At 37.0% G+C, this 23,003-nt stretch overlaps 1 protein-coding gene across 1 annotated transcript; it reads left to right on the top strand.

Annotated features, from left to right (window-relative positions):
* Positions 1 to 19,832: 19,832 nt before the first annotated feature.
* Positions 19,833 to 20,564, top strand: LOC136175514 (olfactory receptor 4A47-like). Its single transcript, XM_065945792.1, has one exon. The coding sequence runs from the start codon at positions 19,833 to 19,835 to the stop codon at positions 20,562 to 20,564; it is 732 nt and encodes a 243-aa protein (XP_065801864.1).
* Positions 20,565 to 23,003: the final 2,439 nt, after the last annotated feature.

The raw sequence follows: 23,003 nt of genomic DNA, 5'->3' as shown, positions 1-23,003 counted from the left end.
CATTTGTGACTTCATAAATGGTGCTCCTTTCATGGAATTCTCTTCCCATCTTTTTTTATTCTCTCATTAAAACAAAGTAAAACAAAACTCAGCTGAAGCACTGACTCCTTTGGGAAGTCTTCTCTGAGTCTAGTTTGATATACACCTATGCTGTAACTCTTAGCACTGTGTGAATATTCATGTGATGGCTGCAATTGCCTGATTCCTTATCATGTGTCACATCACTGAGGGTAGGGTTCTATGGCTTTTTCAAGCTGATAATTAGAATGTCCTTAACACATTGGACCCAAAATATATGCCATTCATATTCTTCTAATGAATGGATAAATAAAAAATTAAACATTTAATTCTTTCCCCCCTTGTTTTATAGGTAAACTGCTTCTAATACACAAACTCAGCTCTTGTAAGAACTAGATGGAACCAAGGAACAATATATCTTACTTTGTCCTCTTGGGACTCACAAAGAATGCAAAGGAGCAAAAAGTCATTTTTGTTATGTTCTTGGTCTTTTACATTTTGACTGTACTGGGCAACTTTCTCATTATCATTACTGTAACTATCAGTAAGACGCTGAACTCACCGATGTACTTTTTTCTTGCTAGTTTATCATTTATGGATGTCACTTATTCTTCTTCTATTACCCCCAGATTGATTTCAGACTTGTTCTTTGGGGAAAAAAACATATCCTTTGAATCTTGCATGACTCAGCTGTTTGCAGAGCACCTTTTTGCTGGATCCGGGGTCTTCCTTCTGCTGGTGATGGCCTATGACCGCTATGTGGCCATCTGTAAGCCCTTGCATTATCTGGTGATCATGAGGCACAGGGTGTGTGTTGTGTTGCTGGTGGTGTCCTGGGTTGGAGGTTTTCTGCACTCAGTGATTCAACTTAGCACTGTTTATGGGCTTCCATTCTGTGGCCCCAATGTCATTGATCACTATATGTGTGACATGTACGCCTTATTGGAACTCGTCTGTACTGACACCTATGTCACTGGCATCTTAGTGTTGGCCAATGGAGGACTGATCTGCACTCTTGTGTTTCTGCTCTTACTTGTCTCCTATGTAGTCATCCTGCACTCTCTGAAGAACCTGAGTCAGGAAGGGAGGCGGAAAACCCTCCAGACCTGTGGTTCCCACATCACTGTGGTTGTCTGCTTCTTTGTTCCCTGTATTTTCATAAATGCAAGACCTGCTAAGACCTTCCCCATTGACAAATCTGTGAGTGTGTTCTGTACAGTCATAACTCCCATGCTGAACCCACTAATCTACAGTCTAAGAAATTCTGAGTTGACTAATGCTATGAAGAAGCTCTGGAAAAGGAACATCGTATCTCATAGTAAATAAGTGCATCACCCAACATGAAGGGAGTCATTTGACATCAGGGTTCATTTACTTAGAATGCAAAAGTCATTTTAAAATTTGATTCTGATTTCTCTTTCTTCAGAGACTTTATGATAATTACTTGAATGTTTGCAATTAATACCGCTATGGTATTAATAACAGTTTACTTACCTACTAGAATGTAAGGTCTATAATTACTTGTTTGCTACTGTACCTAGAAAGAGGTAATGCCTATATATCTAGGAATTAGTAATATATATTAAAATATAGAGATTCAATTTTCCAACAAAAGTCCATAGGTCAATGCATAGTTTTTCCAGTAGTCATATATGGATGTGAGACGTGGACCATACAGAAGGCTGAACACTGAAGAATTGATGCTTTTAAACTGTGGTGCTGCAGAAGACTCTTGAGAGTCCTTTGAAATGTGAGGAGGTCATACTAGTCAATCCTAAGAGAAGTCAACCCTGACTATTCATTGGAATGACTGATGCTAAAGCTGAAGCTCCAATACTTTGGCCACCTGATGGGAGGAGTTGACTCATTGGAAAAATCCCTGATGCTGGGAAAGATTGAGCACAGGTGGAGAAGGGGGTGACAGAGGGTGAAATGGTTGGATGGCATCATCAATTCAATGGCCATGAATTTGAGCGCAGTCTGGGAGACAGTGAAGGACAAAGAAGCTTGGCGCACTGCAGTCCATGGGTCCACGAAGAGTTGGATATGACTATATATCAAGAACAGTAATTTAAAATGAATCAAGAAATTATTATGAGTTTCACTGATTTTTAGCTTTATATATAGTTAACTTTTAAACTTTTTATATAGAATTTTAGCTATTATATAGTTACCCTGAAATTTAATCAATTCATGTATTTATCTTTTTCACTCTCTTTGAGAGACAGGATACTTTTTAGATTTGTGTCATTTAAATGGAACATTTTTATGTATACAATTTTATATATTTAATTCTATATAAGTTGCTTTCTTTACTATACTTAAGTTGCATTATTCACAAAATGTTTAACTTAATGCTTTAACTTTATAAGAAACATTGAATTCAAAAAAGATATTAGTAAATAGTATAAAGAAAAACCAAATAAATTGGGATGCAATGTCAAATAAATTTCCTATTTTTATCTCAGTATTTTCTGGTCCTCATGCTCAGAATTTAACCCTAAATTTGTTTCTTAATTGATGGCTTAATTGGCGGCTCAGTCAGTAAAGAACCTGCCTGCAATGTAGGAGACCTGGTTTCGATCCCTGATTCAAGATCTCCTAGAGAAGGAAATGGCAACCCACTCCAGTATTCTTGCTTGGGAAATCACATGGACAGAGGAACCTGGTGGGTTATAGTTCATGGGGATGCACAGAGTCAGATAAGACTTAGCGAATAAACCACTACCACCAACAATCTTTGAAACACAATATATTAGCCAAGTGTATATTTGCTTCTTTCTATATATGTAACACTTGCTTTTGGTATCTGACATATGAAAAATATTTCTATTATCAATCCATAATATCTCTTAACTATTCTTAAGCTACACAGCACTCTGTATAAATTTACACTAAAATTGACATGTCCATTCCTCTTTATTTTGTTCCTAAACTTCTCTATGAGAAATAATTTTCCAATAAATATGCTTTTGAATTGTGCAATTATGAGTTCCTAGGCACAGAATTTTTGGTATGATATTTGAACAAATGTTCAAGCATTATATTCATTTAAAATGTTGATACTGATAGTTATTGCTAAACTACCATTCTTGAGGTCAGTGTAACAGCTATAGTCCTGTCCACAGTCTGTGAGAATTCTTTCAACCACATTATCAATGACCAATCCCTGAAAGGTATTTATGACATCTGGTTAATGTTATTTTTATATTTTAACCACCACCCTTCTCATGTAATTGAATTTGGGCATCTTTCCACATACTTAATTTATCTGTATTTATTTTCCTCTGGATTATACATATATGTATAACCTATTTTTTGTTTTTATTTTTATGATATAATGATATACTAAAAATTGGTATCTTTTACATTATCTATATATTTAATATTTTCTGGTTATATGCTTTTAACATTTTATCCTATGTAGAATGCTTTTTCCTTGTAATTTATTTTATGCTTTATATTCAATTTTTAGAATTTCTTGTATCTTCTTTAGGAAGAATTTTCCCAGTTCACTTGTACCAAACATTCTTCAATCCATTTTTAGGATTTAATTTTTAAAGTGTTGTGATATCTTGTTTATTATATTAAAACTCCTGATTCATCTTGAATTAACTTTGTTATAGGAATTAAATAGTGATGAAGTCTTAATTGTTTCTCTAAATTTTAGAATTTTTAGAAAAATATTCACAAAATTATCTTAGTGCCATTGGTTTGAAATTCTGACTATGACTAGTATATCCTGAAGTTCCAATTTGGAACCAATTTGAGACTATTGTTTTTCACTAGTCTCTTTATTTATGTGCAGGTTGACATATAACTGCTATGATATATAACATATTTCAATATGTGCAGAGACTAACTGTCCCTTATTACCATTATCTTTCAGACGTATGCCTAGGGTGGTATATTTATAATTCAAAATTAATACAACTAAATAATAAACTGAATATAAATAAGATAAATAATGTAGTTTAAAATTAAGTTAAAATAAGTTTAAAATAGTTTAGTCACAAAACAATGTTGTTATTATTTTTAATAAAATTCACTTTAAGAAGGTTAATTTAAGAGGAGCTTATATATTTAGAGTATAAAAAGAACTGCTATCCAGATAAGAATAGGTGTCTTCAGTTAATAAGTCCCCTATCGTAAGTTTGGGTAGAGCTTACGGTTCCTGCCTGTTTTTCTTATCCCTTGTAGATAGCTGTGGGTTTTTATTTATGACACCTAAAATGCCAAGAAATGCCAAGAAAAAAAGAAAAAAAATCGTCTCTTTCAGGAAGTCCAGAACTCAGTTCTTTCTTGAGTATCTCTTGCTTCTGAGATCTCCCTGCCCACAGCGGTTGCCAGAGCTCTATGTGGCCATCTGCAGAACCCTGCCCTGTGAAACTATCGTGAGTGACAGGGATGTGGTTTCTTTCGAGCATCACAGGCTGGAGGGTTTGTCCTTGCAACACTGGATTCTCTTCACAGCGTGACTGCCTGTCTGTAACTCCAATGTCATAGACCATTCCTGTGTGCCTAACACCCTTTGTTGAAACTTGTCTGCATGGACACTCACACCATTGGATTCTGTTACTGCCAACTGTAGATTCATTTACCCATTAAAACATTTCCTTCAGAATGGGAGAAAATAATAGCAAACAAAGCAACTGACAAAGAATTAATCTCAAAAATATACAAGCAACTCCTGCAGCTCAGTTCTGGAAAAATAAGTGACCCAATCAAAAAATGGACCAAAGAACTAAACAGACATTTCTCCAAAGAAGACATACAGATGGCTAACAAACACATGAAAAGATGCTCAACATCTTCTTTATCAGAGAAATGCAAACCAAAACCACAATGAGGTACCATCTCACGCCGGTCAGAATGGCTGCTATCAAAAAGTCTGCAAACAATAAATGCTGGAGAGGGTGAGGAGAAAAAGGAACCCTCTTACACTGTTGGTGGGAATGCAAACTAGTATAGCCACTATGGAGAACAGTGTGGAGATTCCTTAAAAACTGGAAATAGAACTGCCATATGACCCAGCAATCCCACTGCTGGGCATACACACCGAAGAAACCAGAATTGAAAGAGACACGTGCACCCCAATGTTCATCACAGCACTGTTTATAATAGCCAGGACATGGAAGCAACCTAGATGTCCATAGGCGGACGAATGGATAAGAAATCTGTGGTACATATTCGCAATGGAATATTACTCAGCCATTAAAAAGAATGCATTTGAATCCGTTCTAATGAGGTGGATGAAACTGGAGCCTATTATTTAGAGCGAAGTAAGTCATAAAGAAAAACAACAATACAGTATATTAGCACATATATATGGAATTTAGAAAGATGGCAATGATGACCCTATATGTGAGACAGCAAAAGAGACACAGTTGTAAAGAACAGACTGTTCGACTCTGTGGGAGAAGGTGAGGGTGGGATGATCTGAGAGAATAGCACTGAAACATGTATATTATCATATGTGAACTAGATCACCAGTCCAGGCTCAATGAATGAGACGGGGTGCTCAGGGCTGGTGCACTGGGATGACCCTGAGGGACTGGATGGGGAGGGAGGTGGGAGGGGGACACATGCACACCCATGGCTGATTCATGTGAATGTATGGCAAAACCACCACAATATTGTAAAATAATTAGCCTCCAACTAAATAAATGTTAAAAAAATTAAATGAGAACAGATTATAGAATGTGTCAAGCTACAGAATTGCCATGTGTACGACAAGAGCTATGATTAATAACTACAATATCTTTCTTTAGTTCAAAGTGATATCATTTTCAACTTTTATAAAGAAATACAGTTTTTGAGTTTACAGTTTAAAGAACACCCTAATGAGGGTCAGAAATTGTCAAAGTTTTTCTCACATATTTGTTAAACAAAAACTAAAAGTAAAAAATGATGCTTTAAATGCAAAAAAAAAAAAAAAAAAACCAAAAAACAACCCAACAACAACCCAAAACATTTTCCCTTGACGGTGTCCTATGTGGACATCCTGTGCTCCCTAAAGACATGATTTGGAGCGGAGGTGCCTAGTCCTCTCCACCTGTGTCCACATCACGATTGTCATCTTAGTTGCGTCCTACTCATTTGTTTTTGCGCCCTTATATTTGCAGCCAACCCAAGGCTACATTTTACATCATCATAACTCCTGGCTAACTCCTTAAACATGCTTTCTGTGCCTGCTAAGTTGCCTCGGTCTGTCTCATTCTTTGGGACCCTGTGGGCTGTAGCCTGCCAGGCTCCTCTGTCCATGGAACTTTCCAGGCAGGAATCCTGGAGTTGGCTGCCATTCCCTCCTCCAGGGGATCTTCCCAAGCCAGGGATCGAACTCCCACGTCTTATGTCTCCTGTACTGCCAAGAGGGTCTTTACCACAAGCACCACCTGGGAACACAGCCGCAAATTTAGAGGCGAAAATGCTATGAGGACGTTGTGGGATGAAATAGTGACTTTGGGAAATAATCATAGCAATGAGTTTGTCTCCTAAGTGGAGAAGAGAAAATACAATTTTATGGTTCAGGGTCCACTGAACACTACTTATCAAAAGTATGTTGAGTTTTACCTATAGGTACTCAGAGAAACGGCCCGGGTAGGGAATGTTTACCATTATAAAAACTGTATTTAGATTTATGTATTGCCCAGTTGGTAGCTAAACTTTATTTACTTATATCGCAAGCCATGGCTACTTTATTGTTTCCTTTATTTAATAACTACTTTAATATTAAAAGACATTTAATAGCTACTTTATTAGATGTCTCTTTTATTGTTTGACTGTATTAGAAGAAAATAAGATCCAGGCATGAGAAAAACTTTTATGTGATTTTTTTCCCCCTGGTTTTATTAATCTGTGTCCTTACTCATAGCACAGTTGCTGGCATAACAGAAGTTACCTAACTTAAAAAATATATATATAAAATTGGATAATTCATTAGTTATTATATCCAAAGTTTTGATACATTTAATTATATTTTTGATGTAAATTTTATTTATTAACCAAAATATAATGTGATTAAATTGAATATTAAATAAAAGAAAAGAAACTCTTCCCATGACGGGTGGGAAAATGCATAACAAGTTCTTTGAAACAACACTACTGGGTCAATATTTTATATTTGATGGACAATCATCTTATATGATTCTAAAGCTACTTTCTTTGTATGTTGCACCTTTCTGACATTAATTATGTGATTTGCTAGAGTAATATCTTTACATATAGATGTTCTTTAAAAACTTTGTGGAAAATGTCAGTGAATTAATTAAGCAAGAATCAGTCTTGGACACATTCCAATTCCAAGACTCAATGATAAATGCAGCTAGAAGGAATGAAATATCCTCTGATCTTCACCACTAATAGGGAGAAGATGCTATGCACTTAGTGAGTGATGTAAATTTTTCAGGAGGTCCTTTTTTAGACTTAATGCATGGCTTAAAAAATTAGGGGGATGTCTTTCAAAACTGCAAGTCAACTAGTCTGGCTATGTTAACATGACAGAGTGAGAAGAACTAAACCATCAAATGGGACTTTTCTATTTGATGTTAGTAAGAATTCGAGCCAGCTCCCCTGGTGGCTCAGACGGTAAAACATCTGCCTGCAACGCAGGAGACCGGGGTTCCATCCCTGGGTTGGGAAGATCCTCTGGAGAAGGAAATGGCGACCCACTCCAGTATTCTTGCCTGGAAAAATCCCATGGACTGAGGAGCCTGGTGGGCTACAGTCCATGGCGTTGCAAAAGAGTCGGACACGACTTAGCGACTAAACAACAAGAAGCAAGAAAGCAGTTACTCGGAAAACTCCCCTGGTAAATGGCTAGTTGCTATCTTCTCTGTACTTATAAGATATGCTGGTCATTTTGATACATTTCCTAAAGCGATAAGCTTTTGTTTTCCTGTGCGAACCCTGGAATTCCTTTCAAATAACCAGCAGCGCATATAAAAATGACCTGAGTAATCAGAAGACTTCATGGAAAAAATGGACAGATAGCCAAATTACATGAATATCCTTAGGTAATAAGGCAGCTTTCTACCCTCAGTTGTCAAACTGGATGAAAAATGATTCTAAGTGTTTATGAGTAACTTAAAGTCATCCTTCAGATTCTGAACAAGACTCCACAAGGTAAGACTAACTGTAAGTAGTGGGAATCAGACTTACAGTCGTGGGACTGTGTTTATTAGGTAAGACATTTAATTACCTTGAAATCAATCAAACTTAGATTCAATTATAGGTATAGCACTTAAAAACATGTGACTGAAACAGTAAATTAGATGTTCTGAACTTCAGTTTCTTCAATATGAAGTGAGGATTACAGTTCTTGTTACTGTAAATATTGACTGTGTTACATTAAACTATGAGTTTGTGATTGGAATAAACAGTAGGAGTTTTGAGCACTGGAATGGTGTCATCAGAATAAGATTAAAAAGGACAATTTGGGCAGCTTCAGGAGAACCAATTTTTGAAGACCAGGATAAACATGGAGAGAATTGGTGGAAGGCTGTTTCAGTGGACCAGTAAGAAATTAAAAAGTAATGAATGATCATATTTTGAAAGTATATATTTTGAAAGTGATATATTTTGAAAGTAGTGCCAATAGGCTTTATTAAAGTTTTATGAGAATAACTAATAGTGAAGACCTTTGAAATTTTTTGTCCTAACACAAACATGGAAAATGATAGCATTTAATGAGATAAACAGGGAATATCTCTTTAAATTTGGTTTAAAAAATGCCTATGTCTATTGTGGAAAATTTAACAATTAGTTTTGTAAATATTAAATTGCCATTAAACTGGATGTCAAAATTATAGAAGATGTATAACAAGTTTGCAAAATACAGGAGAGATAGGGGCTGGGGACATGAAATTAAACTGCTGCAGCATTTATTGTTTAGGAAAAGGGAAATATCCACCTAAAGATCTAAGAAAGTATCAGTGAGGTCTGAAACAATTCAAGACAGGGATCTATTTATGGTTTGATCTACCCACATTGATTGTGTAAATTGTCTTAAGTGAATCTCAAGTATTACACTTTTGTGAGTAATACTCAAGTATTGCTCTTTATAAATGGTGCACCTTTTTGTGGAACTCTCTTCCCATCATTTGTATTCTTTGATTTAAAAAAAATATTTCAGCTGAAATATTGTTTCCTTTGGGAAACCTTATCTAATTTTAGTTGATATACTCCTTTACTGTGACTCTTAGCACTGTGTGAATAATCATTTAATGCACTTATTACATGGGTCTGGAATTACCTGATCCCTCATTTTGAGTCCTATCACTGAGGGTGGGTTTCTATGACTTATTCTAGTAAGTTAGTGTTAGTTGCTCAGTCGTGCCCGACTCTTTGCAACCTCATGGACTGCAGCTCACCAGGCTCCTCTCTCCATGAGATTTTCCAGGCAAGGATACTGGAGTGAGTTGCCATTTCCTTCTCCAGGGGATCTTCCCAACCCAGGGATGGAACCCGGGTCTCCTGCATTGCAGGCAGATTCTTTACTGACTGAGCTACAAGGGAAGCCCTGGCTTATTCAAGTTGGTAATTAAAATGTCCATGGCACATTGGAGCCAGAAGATACTCCATTCATATTCTTCTAATGAATGGATAAATAAACGACTATACTTATAATGCATTTAAATGTTTCCCCCCTTGTATCATAGGTAAATTGCGTCTACTACCTGAACTCAGCCTCTGTACAGACTAAACGGAAGCAAGGAACAATGTAATTTACTTTGTCCTCCTGGGGCTCACACAGAATCCAAAGGAGCAGAAAGTCCTTTTTGTTCTGTTCTTGCTCTGCTATATTTTGACTGTAGTGGGCAACCTTCTCATTGTTGTGACTATAACTGTCAGTAAGACCCTGAACTCACCAATGTACTTTTTTCTTGCTAGTTTATCATTTATGGATGTAACTTATTCCTCTTCTATTACCCCCAGATTGATTTCAGACTTGTTCTTTGGAAAAAAGAAATAACCTCTGAATCTTGCATGACTCAGCTGTTTGCAGAGCACCTTTTTGCTGGATCCGGGGTCTTCCTTCTGCTGGTGATGGCCTATGACCACTATGTGGCCATCTGTAAGCCCTTACATTATTTGGTGATCATGAGGCACAGGGTGTGTGTTGTGTTGCTGGTGGTGTCCTGGGTTGGAGGTTTTCTGCACTCAGTAATTAAACTTAGCACTGTTTATGGGCTCCCATTCTGTGGCCCCAATATTGATTACTATATGCGTTACAGGTATCGCTTATTAAAACTCGTCTCTACTGACACCTATGTCAGTTACCTTTTAGTTGCATTCAATGGAGGACTGATCTGCACCGTTGGGTTCCTGCTCTTACTATGGAGTCATCCTGCACTCTCTGAAGATCCTGAGTCAGGAAGGGAGGCAGAAAGCCCTCCAGACCTGTGGTTCCCACATCACTGTGGTTGTTTGCTTCTTTGTTCCCTCCATTTTCATGTATGTGAGACCATGGATGTGAGAGTTGGACTATAAAGAAAGCTGAGCGCTGAAGAATTGATGCTTTTGAACTGTGGTGTTGGAGAAGACTCTTGAGAGTCCCTTGGACTGCAAGGAGATCCAACCAGCCCATCCTAAAGGAGATCAGTCCTAGGTGTTCATTGGAAGATACTGAAGCTGAAACTTTGGCAATCTGATGCAAAGAGCTGACTCATTTGAAAAGACCCCGATGGTGGGAAAGATTGAGGGCAGGAGGAGGAGGGGATGACAGAGGATGAGATGGTTGGACGGCATCACCGACTCGATGGCATGGGTTTGGATGGACTCCAAGAGTTGGTGATGGACAGGGAGGCCTGGCGTGCTGCGGTTTGTGGGGTCGCAAAGAGTCAGACACGACTGAGTGACTGAACTGAACTGAACTGAACTGCTAAAACATTCCCCATTGATAAATTATTGAGTGTGTTTTATCCAGTCATAACTCCCATGCTGAATCCATTAATCTACAGAAGTTCTGAGTTGACTAACGCTATGAAGATGCTCTGGAGAAGAAGCATTGTATCTCATATTAACTAGGAGCTTCATCAACCATGGAGGGAGTCATTTGACATCAGGTTCCATTTCCTTTGCATGAAGAAACTATTTTAAATTTGACTCTGATTTCTCTTTCTTCTAGAAAATTATGATAATTATAATTAAATAATATAATCATACAGCTGTGCATTCATAACGGTTTGCTCCATGCTACAATGTAAGGTCCAAAATTCTTATCAATATACCTAGATAACCATAAGGCCTATACAGCAAGGCATTAATAGTAAATAAATGATTTAGTGAGGAAAATATTATATATTTATACTGATTTTTAATCAGTTCATGTATCTTTATCTTTTATACTTTTTCAGACAGAGTGCAATTTTTATTTAGATTCTTTTCATTTAAGTGAAATTTTATTTACATTATTTAAAATATTTAACTCTATATAGGTTTCCTTCTTTACTATATTTCAGTTGCATTATACATAACAATTTTTACTCTAATACTTCTGCTGTTTATAAGAAAAATGAAATAAAATAGATAATAATAAAACATAAGTGAAACCAAATTATGTGGGATGCAGTGTTGAATAAATTTCCTATTTTCCTTCAGCATTTTCTAGTCCTCATACTCAGAGACTGGCCAAAATTTGTTTCTTCATTTTCATCTGAGAATAATTTTTGTCAGTGCAAATGTATGTGCCATATGTATATTTGTTCTTTTTTATGTATGTAGCACTTACTTTTAGTATGCAAAGTCTTAAAAAATATCTCTGTATCAATCCATATATATCTCTTAATTTACCTCATCCTGCACAATGCTTCTTATAAATTTAAATTTAGTATGTTGATTTCTCTTCATGTAGTTCATAAACTTTTTAAATACTTTCCCAACAAATGCATGTTTTGAATTGTGCAAGTATTATTGAGGGCCTGGGCTCAGCCTCCTTTCAGGGAGTTAGGATGCTACAAGCCACAGGCAGGGCAAATCCTCCCCCCGCCAAACTAAAAACAAACAAAAAATTGCAAACGAAAAACAGACTCACTAACAAAACTCAAAACCCTTGTTAGATGCAGTTGTAGAGATTTTGCGGGGGGCGGGGGAAAGTGGGGTGGAAGTACCAACATATATATTAGCTTGGCGCAAAAGTAATTGCTGTATTTGCCTTGTTGAAATTTGCCATTTGATATTGGAGTACATTCTTAAATGTGGTTATATTATATGCATCCTTTTAATGCACATTTTTCACTTTATGTTTTTTGCTAATGACCTATTACTTGCTCTGCATTTTAAATTTATTTTAGACTAGGGAAATGATGTTAGACAAAAAGCAAATTCAAGCTATTTTTTTTATTAGGGTTCAAAATGGGTGTTAAAGCAGCAGAGACAATTCACAATCAGCAATGCATCTGGCCCAGGAACTGCTAATGAACAGTTCCGGTGCAGTGGGGTGCAGTGGTGGTTCAAGGAATTTTGCAAAGGAGACGAGAGGCTTGAAGATGAGAAGCTTAGTGGCTGGCCATAGGAAGTTGACAAAGATCAATTGAAAGCAATCATTGAAGCTGATCCTCTTATAATTACAGTAGAAGTTGCTGAAGAACTCAAAATCAACCATTCTATTGTCATTCAGGGCTTAAAGCAAACTGGAAAGGTGAAAAACTTCAATACTTGGGTGCCTTATCAGCTGATCAATAAAAAAAATTGTTGCTTTGAAGTGTCATCTTCTCTTACTCTGGATAACAACAATGAACCATTTCTCCATCAAATTGTGACCTGCGACAAAAGTGAATTTTATATGACAACTGGCAACAACCAGCTCAGTGGCTGGACTAAAGAGAAGCTCCAAAGTACTTCCTAAAGCCAAACTTGCACCAAAAAAAATAAAATAAAAAGGTCATGGTCACTGTTTGTTGGTCCGCTTCTGCTCTGATCCACTACAGCTTTCTGAGCCCCGGTGAAATCACTACATCTGAGAAGTATGCTCAGCAAATCAATGAAGCAAAGTGAAATGAAATGAAATTCCTCAGCTCTGTCCAACTCTTTGCGATCCCGAGGACTGTAGCCTGCCAGGCTCCCCTGTCCATGGGATTCTCTAGGCAAGAATATTGGAGTGGGTTGGTATTCCCTTCTCCAGGGGATCTTCCCAACCCAGGGATTGAACCTGGGTCTTCTGCATTGCAGGCAGTTTCTTTACTGTCTGAGCCACTAGAGAAGTTCCAGCAAATCAATGGGATGCACCAAAAACTGCAATGCCTGCAGCCGGTATTGATTAAGAGAAGGGGCTCAGTTCTTCTCCAGGATAATGACTGATGAGTGCACCCCACACATACAATTTTTCTTTTTTTCCCCCCAATTATTTATTTTTATTTTTTTCATTTATTTTTATTAGTTGGAGGCTAATTACTTTACAATATTGTAGTGGTTTTTGCCATACATTGACATGAGTCATCCATGGATTTACATGTGTTCCCCGTCCTGAACCCCCGTCCCAACTTCCTCCCCATCCCATCCCTCTGGGTCATCCACAATTTTTCAAAAGTTGAATGAATTGGTCTAAGTTTTACTTCATCTGCCATATTCAGCCTGACCTCTTGCCAACTAACTACCACTTCCTCAAGCATATCCCTTAAACAGCTTTTGCAGGGAAAACACTTCCACAACTAGTAGGAGGCAGAAAATGCTTTCCAAGAGTTTGTGAAATCCGCAAGCCTGGATTTTTACATACAGGAATAAACAAATGTTTTTCTCATTGGCAAAAATGTGTTGGTTGCAATGATCCTATTTTGAGTAATAAAGATGTTTGAGCCTACTTATTAATATGTTGATTTAAGTGTCACAGTCTGAAACCACAATCACGTTTACATCCATCTGTTTTATTATGACTCATTACAATTTCTATTTAAAATATCACTGATCCATGTAGCATAAATTATTCCCTGTCACTTTGAGGGCAAACCCATCCCAGTCAGAGTTTCATCAGTGACTTTGGTACCTCTGTTTGCAAGGTGGAGTTTAAGTCTAATCTGTAGTGCAAATTCTCATTGCTTTGTAGGCAAGGAAGTTTCCTATTGTAAAATCTTATCTTTTCTCTGCAAAATCAGACAGTCTGAAGTAGTCCAGAGGAGCACAAAATCCTTCAAAAGTGTTTGCCAACTTGCTTCTAAAATCTGAGTTAGAAAATCCAAAATAAAGTTTGGGTTTTTGTTCCTTCTTTCTCCTTCTTTCTTTCTTCTTCTTCTTTTTTTGGTCTACTTTCTTTATTGATTCATCCTGAGAACTTAAACAATGCCTGGTCCACAGAAGGTACTCAATATTTGTTGAATTGATTAGAGAAAACTTTGGAATTAGCATATGCAGACTACTATGTTTAAAACTGATATCCAACAAGGACCTAGTGCATAGCATAGGAAGCTCTGCTCAACATCCTGTAGTAACCTAAGTGGGAAACGACTTTGAAAAAGGATGGATGCATGTATACGTATACCTGATTCACCTTGCTGCATACCTGAGCTAACACCTTGTTAATCAACTCTATTCCAGTACAAAATGAATATTAAAAATAGAGATTTTAATTTAGCAGTTTTGCTATTGATTGACACATTTACCTATTAGAAAGATGACCTTGGTTTATTTGAAGCCAACGATCTTTGCACATACTTTGGGCTATTGTGCTATAGTCTATGTTCACATCATACACCAGTTAATGAGGTCACCTTAGTTCTTACGTTTACTTTAAAAATTGTGGTAAAATATGCATAACAAAATTTACAATTTGGCCATTTTAAAGTAGCACTAAGTTAATTCACATTGTTATGCAAACATTGCCACCATCCATCGCCAAAACTTTTTCAACTTTGCAAACTGAAATCCACAGCCATTAAACAAAATTCTCCACTTTCGCTCCCGGAGCCCTGGGCAGGGAAACCACCATTCTATTTCCTGCCTGTGAATTTGACTAAGTGCCTCATATAAGTGGAATCATAACATTTTTGTTTTTTGGTGATTGCCTTTTAATCACTTATTATCATTTCTTTTCCCCATAAAATGCTTGGGACCCTTGTTGAAAATTACCTAAACACATATAGGAAGATTTATTTCTAGACTATCTGTTTTACCCCATTAGTCCATCATCCATCTTTACTGGACGTCCACCTTTATTGGGGCTATGACTACCATAGATTTGACAGTATATTTTATAATCAGGAGGTATGAGACTCCCAACCTTCTTCTTTTCTAGATTGATTTGACAATTTGGAGTCCTTGAGATTCCATATGAATTTTAGCATGGATTTTTCTGTTTCTGCAAAAAATGATTTTGTGGCTATGATAGGAATTGCACTGAATCATGAACTATTATTAAGTAATGCTCAAAATACTCCAAGCCAGGCTTTAGCAATATGTGAACTGTGAACTTCCAGATGTTCAAGCTGATTTTAGAAAAAGCAGAGGAACCAGAGATTAAATTGCCAACATCCACCAGATCATCGAAAAAGCAAGAGCGTTTCAGAAAACCATCTATTTCTGCTTAATTGACTATGCCAAGGCCTTCGACTGTGTGGATCACAATAAACTGTGGAAAATTCTAAAGAGATGGGAATACCAGACCACCTGACCTACCTCTTGAGAAACCTGTAAGCAGGTCAGGAAGCAACAGTTAGAACCGGATATGGAACAACAGACTGGTTCCAAATAGGAAAAAGAGTATGTCAAGGCTGTATATTGTCACCCTGCTTGCTTAATTTATATGCAGAGTACATCATGAGAAACACTGGACTGGATGAAGCACCAGCTGGAATCAAGATTGCCAGGAGAAATATCAATAACCTCAGATATGCAGATGACACCACGCTTATGGCTGAAAGTGAAGAAGAAAACTAAGATCATGGCATCCGGTCCCATCACTTTATGGCAAATAGATGGGAAAACAGTGGAAATAGTGGCTGACTTTATTTTTGAGGGCTCCAAAATCACTGCAGATGGTGATTGCAGCCATGAAATTAAAAGACGCTTACTCCTTGGAAGGAAAGTTATGACCAAACTAGACAGCACATTAAAAAGCAGAGACATTACTTTGTCCACAAAGGTCTGTGTAGTCAAAGCTATGGTTTTTCCAGTGGTCATGTATGGATGTGAACATTGGACTATAAAGAAAGCTGAGCACCGAAGAATTGATGCCTTTGAACTGTGGTGTTGGAGAAGACTCTCAAGAGTCCCTTGGATTGCAAGGAGATCCAACCAGTCCATCCTGAAGGAGATCAGTCCTGGGTGTTCATTGAAAGGACTGATTTGAAGCTGAAACTCCAATACTTTGGCCACCTGATGTGAAGAACTGACTCATTTGAGAAGACCCTGATGCTGGGAAAGATTGAAGGCAGGAGGAGAAGGGCAGGCAGAGGATGAGGTGGTCGGATGGCATCACCAATGCAATGGACATGGGTTTGTGTAGACTCCAGCAGTTGGTGATGGATAGGGTGGCCTGACATGCTGTGGTTCATGGGGTCGCAAAGACTCGGACACGACTGAGCAACTGAACTGAACTGTTGAATAGTCCAGCTTATAAATGTCTTCTCGTATATGTGTGTGTGTGTTCTATATATCTCTCAGCAAAATTTTGCAGATTTCAGAGTGTAAGACTTTATTTTATTCTTTTTTTTTGATACTTTTGTAAGTGAAATTATTTTCTTAAAATCTCCTTGGGTTGTCCATGATCCGATAGAAATTCAATTTTCATTTCATTGAAATCTCTCAACAAGTTGGAAATAGTACCTTGACATAATAAAATCCATATAGGACAGATCCACAGCTAATACCTTCTTCTACATGAAAGGTTGAAAGCTTTTCCATTAAAATTTGGAATAATACAAGAGGGCATATATTCTCTGGTCCTTCTTAACATAGTACTGCCATAAAAATTCCTGTGAAAATTTTAGCATTTTCTAAGTATAGCTCCTATTTTCTCTGAAGTGAGATAGTTTTATTCATTAATTTTATTTAGTTTTAGTTTCTGTAACAGTGCCTCTGATGGTAGCCACTTGCTATCCTTTCAATTTCAGCTTAAACATCACCTTTGAAGAAAGGTCATCTCTACATTTTCCACAGTAGAACTCTACCTCTTATCCTTTGTCACAGTATTCTATTTCTTATAAGCAGTGAATAAGACTGAAGCTACTTTGTTGTCTCATTCTTTATCGTCTGACTAAGAAAGAAGATCCATGCAGGAAAAAACCTTTTACATGATTTTCCCCCAGGTTTCATTAATCTCTGTGTCCTCACTCATAAGGCAGTTATTGATATGACAGAGGTGCCTTGACTTTTAAAAAAATGATAATAATTGGAAAATAATTAGCTATTATATCTAAAATTTTAATACATTTAATTGTGCTTTTTGATATAATGTTCATATATCTAACCAAATTAAGGTGATCAAATTGAGTACTAAACAAAAGGAAAGAAAATCTTGTGATGGCAGGTGGGGAAAGAAATAACAAATAAGTGCACTGGGACAAAATTTTTGATTATTTTTGATTGACTTTAGCCTCATAAAGATTCTAAAGCTGCCTTGTTTTGGGTATTGCACCTTTCTGATATTATTTATGTGACTTTGCCTATTAATATATTTACATATAGATTTTTATTTTTAAAACTCTGGGTGAAATCCCAGTGAATTAATTAAACGAGAATCAATCTTGGACACATTCCAGTTCTAAGGCTCAATGATAATTGTGGCTGAAAGGGGTGAAATATCCTGTGATCTTCCCCCCAACAGGAAGAAGATGTTATCCACTTAGTAACTGGAATCAATTTTTCAGGTGGTCCTTTTATAGACTTAAAGCATGACTCTCTCTCTCTCTCTCTCTCTCTATATATATATATATATATATATATATATATGAGAACGTCTTTCAAAATCTCAGTCAACGAGTCTGGTCATGTTAATATGACAGAATGAAAAGGGCTAAATAGTCAAATGCTATTTTTCTTGTTGAAGTTAGTAGGAAAGACGTTACTTGTGAAAAACTTCCCTGCCAAATAACTAGTTGATTTATTCTATGTATATGTAAGATTTGCTGGTCATTTTGATAAATTTCCTAATGTGTAAACTTTTGTTTTTCTAGGTGTGCACCATGGAATTCCTTTGGAAAAATCAACATAGCACATAAAAATGTGCCTCTGAATAATCAGAAGACTCTGTGGAGGAAATGGGCAGATAGTCAAATGAAATAAAATACATCCTCAAGTAGTAAGGTGGCCTTTTGTCCTCTGTTGTCAAATTGGATGAAAAATAATTTCAAGTGTTTATGTGTAACTTAAAGTCACCCTTAAATTCTGAACAAGCCTTGACAAGGTAAGATTAGCAGTAAATAGTGGGAACCAGGCTCATAATTAGGGACTGTCTTTATTATGTATGAAATGTAATTACTTTGAAATCAATCAAACTTAGATTCAGTTCGTGGTATGTCCCTTAGAAATGTATGATTTTGGGAAAATGGATGAGATCTTCTAGCATTAGTTTCTTCAATTATAAAGTGATGATTACAGTTCTTGTTACTGTCAATATTAAACAGTAAACTATGAGTGTATGATTAGAATATACTCTAGGATTTTCGAGCTGTAGAGTGATGACATTTGGGCTGCTTCAGGAGAACTGATTCTTGGAGGCTGGAATAAACATGGAGAGACTTGATAGGAGCCTATTGCAGTGGACCAGGAAGAAATTAAGAAGTAGAGAGTGATCAAATTTGCGATATATTTTCATAGTAGGGTGAATAGGATTTAATAAAGTTTTATGAGAGTAACAAATGAATGAAGAGTACAGCAATTTTTTGTCCTAAAAATAACATGGGAAAAGACAGCATTTAATGAGATAAATAGGGAACACCTCTTTAAGTTTTGTATGGAAAATGCTTATGTTTATTATGGACAATTAAAAACTTTTTAAATACCAAATTGCCATTCACTTGGATGTCAAAATTAGAGATGTTGCATATCCAAGTTTGCAAATTAAGAGGAAAGGTAGGGACTGGGGACATAAAATTACTGCTGTAGCATTTAATTGTTAGGAAAAGGGAAATATCCATCTAAAAACCTAGGAAATGTCAGTGAGGTCTGAGACAGTTCAGGACAGGGAACTTCCATTCAGTTTGATCTACCCACATTGATTATGTAAATTACCTCAAGTGGGCCTCAAGTATTAGACTTTTGTGGCTTTATAAATATTGGACTTTTTGGATTTTTCTTTGTTATATTTTTATTCATTCAATTCTTTTTTACACTCAGCTGAATCTTTGCTTCCTCTGGAAAGTCTTCTGTCATACTTATTTGATATACTCCTATACTATGACTCAGCACTAAATATTCATTTAATGGCACTAATAGCATGGGTCTGGAGTTGGTTGATTTCTCGTTATGTGTTATAGCACCAAGGGAAACAAACTCTGCCTTCTTCAACTTGATAATAAAAATGTCCATGATGCATTGGACACAAATAGCTGTTCTATACTCATTCTTCCAACAAATGGAAAAAAAACAATTCTCATACATTTGAGTATTTTCCCCTTTTAACTTTCCCTCCCTGTTTTGTAGGTAAATTTCTTCTACTATATGAAGTCAGCTCCTGTTCAGATTAGATGGAATCAAGAAACAATGTAACCTACTTTGTTCTTCTGGGACTCACACAGAATCCAAAGGAGGGGAAAGTACTTTTGTTTATGTTCCTGTTTGTCTACATTTTGACTGTGGTGGGCAATTTTCTAATTATAGTCACTATAACTGTCAGTAAGACCCTGAACACACCAATGTACTTTTTTCTTGCTTGCTTATCATTTATGGATATTGCTTATTCCTCTTCTATCACCCCCAGATTGATCTCAGATTTGTTCTTTGGAGAAAAAACCATAACCTTTAAATCTTGTATGACTCAGTTGTTTACAGAGCACCTTTTTTCTGGATCCGGGGTCTTCCTTCTGCTGGTGATGCCCTATGACCGCTATGTGGCCATCTGTAAGCCCTTGCATTATCTGGTGATCATGAGGCAGAGGGTGTGTGTTTTACTGCTGGTGGTGTCCTGGGTTGGAGGTTTCTTGCACTCAGTCATTCAATTTAGTACTATTTATGGGCTCCCTTTCTGTGGTCCCAATGTCATTGATCACTTTATGTGTGACATGTACCCCTTGTTGAAACTCGTCTGTCCTGACACCTATATCGTTGGTGTCTTAGTGTTGGCCAATGGAGGACTGATCTGCACTGCTGTGTTTCTGCTCTTATTCGTCTCCTACGGAGTCATCCTGCACTCTCTGAAGAACCTGAGTCAGGAAGGGAGGCGGAAAGCCCTCCAGACCTGTGGCTCCCACATCACTGTGGTTGTCTGCTTTTTTGTTCCCTGCATTTTCATATATGTAAGACCTGCTAAGACCTTCTACATTGATAAATCATTGAGCGTGTTCTATACAGTTATGACCCCCATGCTGAACCCACTAATCTACAGTCTAAGAAATTCCGAGTTAACTTATGCTATGAGGAAGCTCTGGAAAAGAAACATCATATCCCATATTAAATAAATGTATCATCCATCATGAAGGGAGTCATTTGACATCAAGTTTCATTTTCTTAGAACGCAGAAGTCATTTTAAAATTGTTTTGATTTCTCTTTCTTCAAAGAGTTTATGGTAATTATAATTAAGATTACAATTATACAACCAGGGTATAATAACAGTTAACCTAGCTACTAGAATTAATTATTTTGTTTATCAGTGTACCTAGATGGTGTAATGCCTATATAGCAAGAAATTAATATGTAATGAATTAGTGAGTTAATTGTTATATAGTTATACTGATTTTTCACCAACTTATGAATTTATATTTTTTATTCTTTTTCAGAGACAGTGTAATTTTTATTTAGTATCTTGTCTTTTAAGTTAACATTTTTACTTATAGAGCTTAAAATACATAATTATATATGGCTTGCCTTTACTGTATTTCATTTGCATTATACAACACTTTTACTTTTACACTTTTAGTGTTTACAAAGAAAATGAAGTAAAATAGATAATAATAAATAGTATAAGTGAAAACTGAATGCTACAAAAGTGTAGTTGCTCAGTATAGTCTGACTGTTTGCAACCCCATGGACTCTAGTCCACCAGGCTCTTCTGTCCATTGAATTCTATAGGCAAGAATACTGGAGTGAATTGTCATTCCCTTTTCCAGGGGATCTTCCCAACCCAGGGATGGGACCTGGGTCTCCCACATTGCAGGCAGTTTCTTTACCATCTGAGCCACAAGGAAATTCAAACAATACGAGGTGAAATGTAAAATGAATTTTCTATTTTTCTCTCAGCTTCTTCCAGTCCTCATTCTCAGAGGTTGACGCTACATTTGTTTCTTAATTTTCATCTAGTAATAATCTTTGCAGATTCAGGTGTATTTTCTATATGTGTATGTATTTGTTTCTTTCTATATATGTATCACTTGCATTTACTATGCAATATCTTAAAGATATTTCCATACCATCCCATATATATTTTGTAAATTTTCTCATTTTGCAAAACACTCTTCATAAATTTATATCAAAATTAATCTGTTTATTTCTTTCATGAGATTCCCAAACTTTTCTATGACAGTTATATTTCCAATAAGTGTATGTTTTTGAATATGTGCAAATATAAGTTCCTAGGTGTAGAATTGCTGATATTACATTTGATTCAATGGTCAAGTAGTATATGCATTTAAAATGCAGATATTGATATTTTTGCCGAACTATCATTCTCTGTTTAAAAATTAATTTTTAATTGGAAGAAAATGCTGTATAATGTTGTTTTGGTTTCTGCCATATGATAGCCCAAACCAGTCATAATTATACATAGTTATACATAATTATACTGAGCCTCTTAGCTCAGTCAGTGAAGAATCTGCCTGCAATGCCGGAGACCCGGGTTTGATTCCTGGGTTGGGAAGATCCCCTGAGAAGGAAATGGCAACCCACTCCAGAATTCTTGCCTGGAGAGCCCCATGGACAGAGGAGCCTGCCGGCTACAGACCATGGGGCCACAAGAGTCGGACATGACTGAGTGCCTGAACCAGCACCGCCTCCATCCTCAGCCTCCTCTCCTCCCCGACTCCACGCCTGCAGGCCACAGACTGCCAAGCTGGGCTCCTGGGCTATATAGCAGCTTCTCAGTTACCTGTTTTACACCAGCTAGTGGGTATATGTCGATGCTACTGTCTCTGTTTTCCCCACTCTTTCCTCCCCCTGCTGCGTCCACGAGTCCCGTCTCTATTTCTGCGCCTCCAGTTCTTTCCTGCAAATAGGTTCATCAACACCATTTTACTAGATCCCATACAGACACGTTAACATACTATATTTGTTTCTCCCTTTCGGACTTACTTCACTCCAAACTGTTGCCCTTGAGGTCGTACTAACAGCTACTGTGTCTGTGCTTAGCTGCTCAGCTGTGTCCTATCTTTGCGACTCCATGGGCTGTAGCCTGCCAGGCTTCTCTGTTCTTGGGATTTTTCAGGCAAGAATACCGGAATGGGTTGCCATTTCCTCCTCCAGGGGATCTTCTTGACTCAGGAATTGAACCTGCATCTCCTGTATCTCCTTTACTCACTGAGCCATCGAGAAAGCCCCACTAACAACTACTGGCCTGTCCATAGTCCATGTGAATTTTTTTGACCACATTCTCAATGACCAGTACCTGATAAATACATTTATCACATCTGATTAAAGTTATTTTTTACTTTAACTGTAAACGTTTTGACATAATTGAGTTTGAGCATCTTCCTACATGTTTAATTTGATTTGTATTTATTTGTGGAGAAGGAAATGGCAACCCATTCCAGTATTCTTGGCTGGAGAATCCCACGGACAGAGGGGCCTGGTGGGCTACAGTCCACGGGGTTGCAAAGAGTCGGACATGACTGAGCAACTTCATTTTCACTTTATTTGTGGATTTTATATATATGTCTTTAATCTGATTCACTCAGTTTTTTATTTT

This window comes from Muntiacus reevesi, chromosome 9 (assembly GCF_963930625.1).
Source record: "Muntiacus reevesi chromosome 9, mMunRee1.1, whole genome shotgun sequence".
Lineage (NCBI taxonomy): Eukaryota > Metazoa > Chordata > Mammalia > Artiodactyla > Cervidae > Muntiacus > Muntiacus reevesi.
This window is presented reverse-complemented; position numbering and strand designations above follow the sequence as displayed.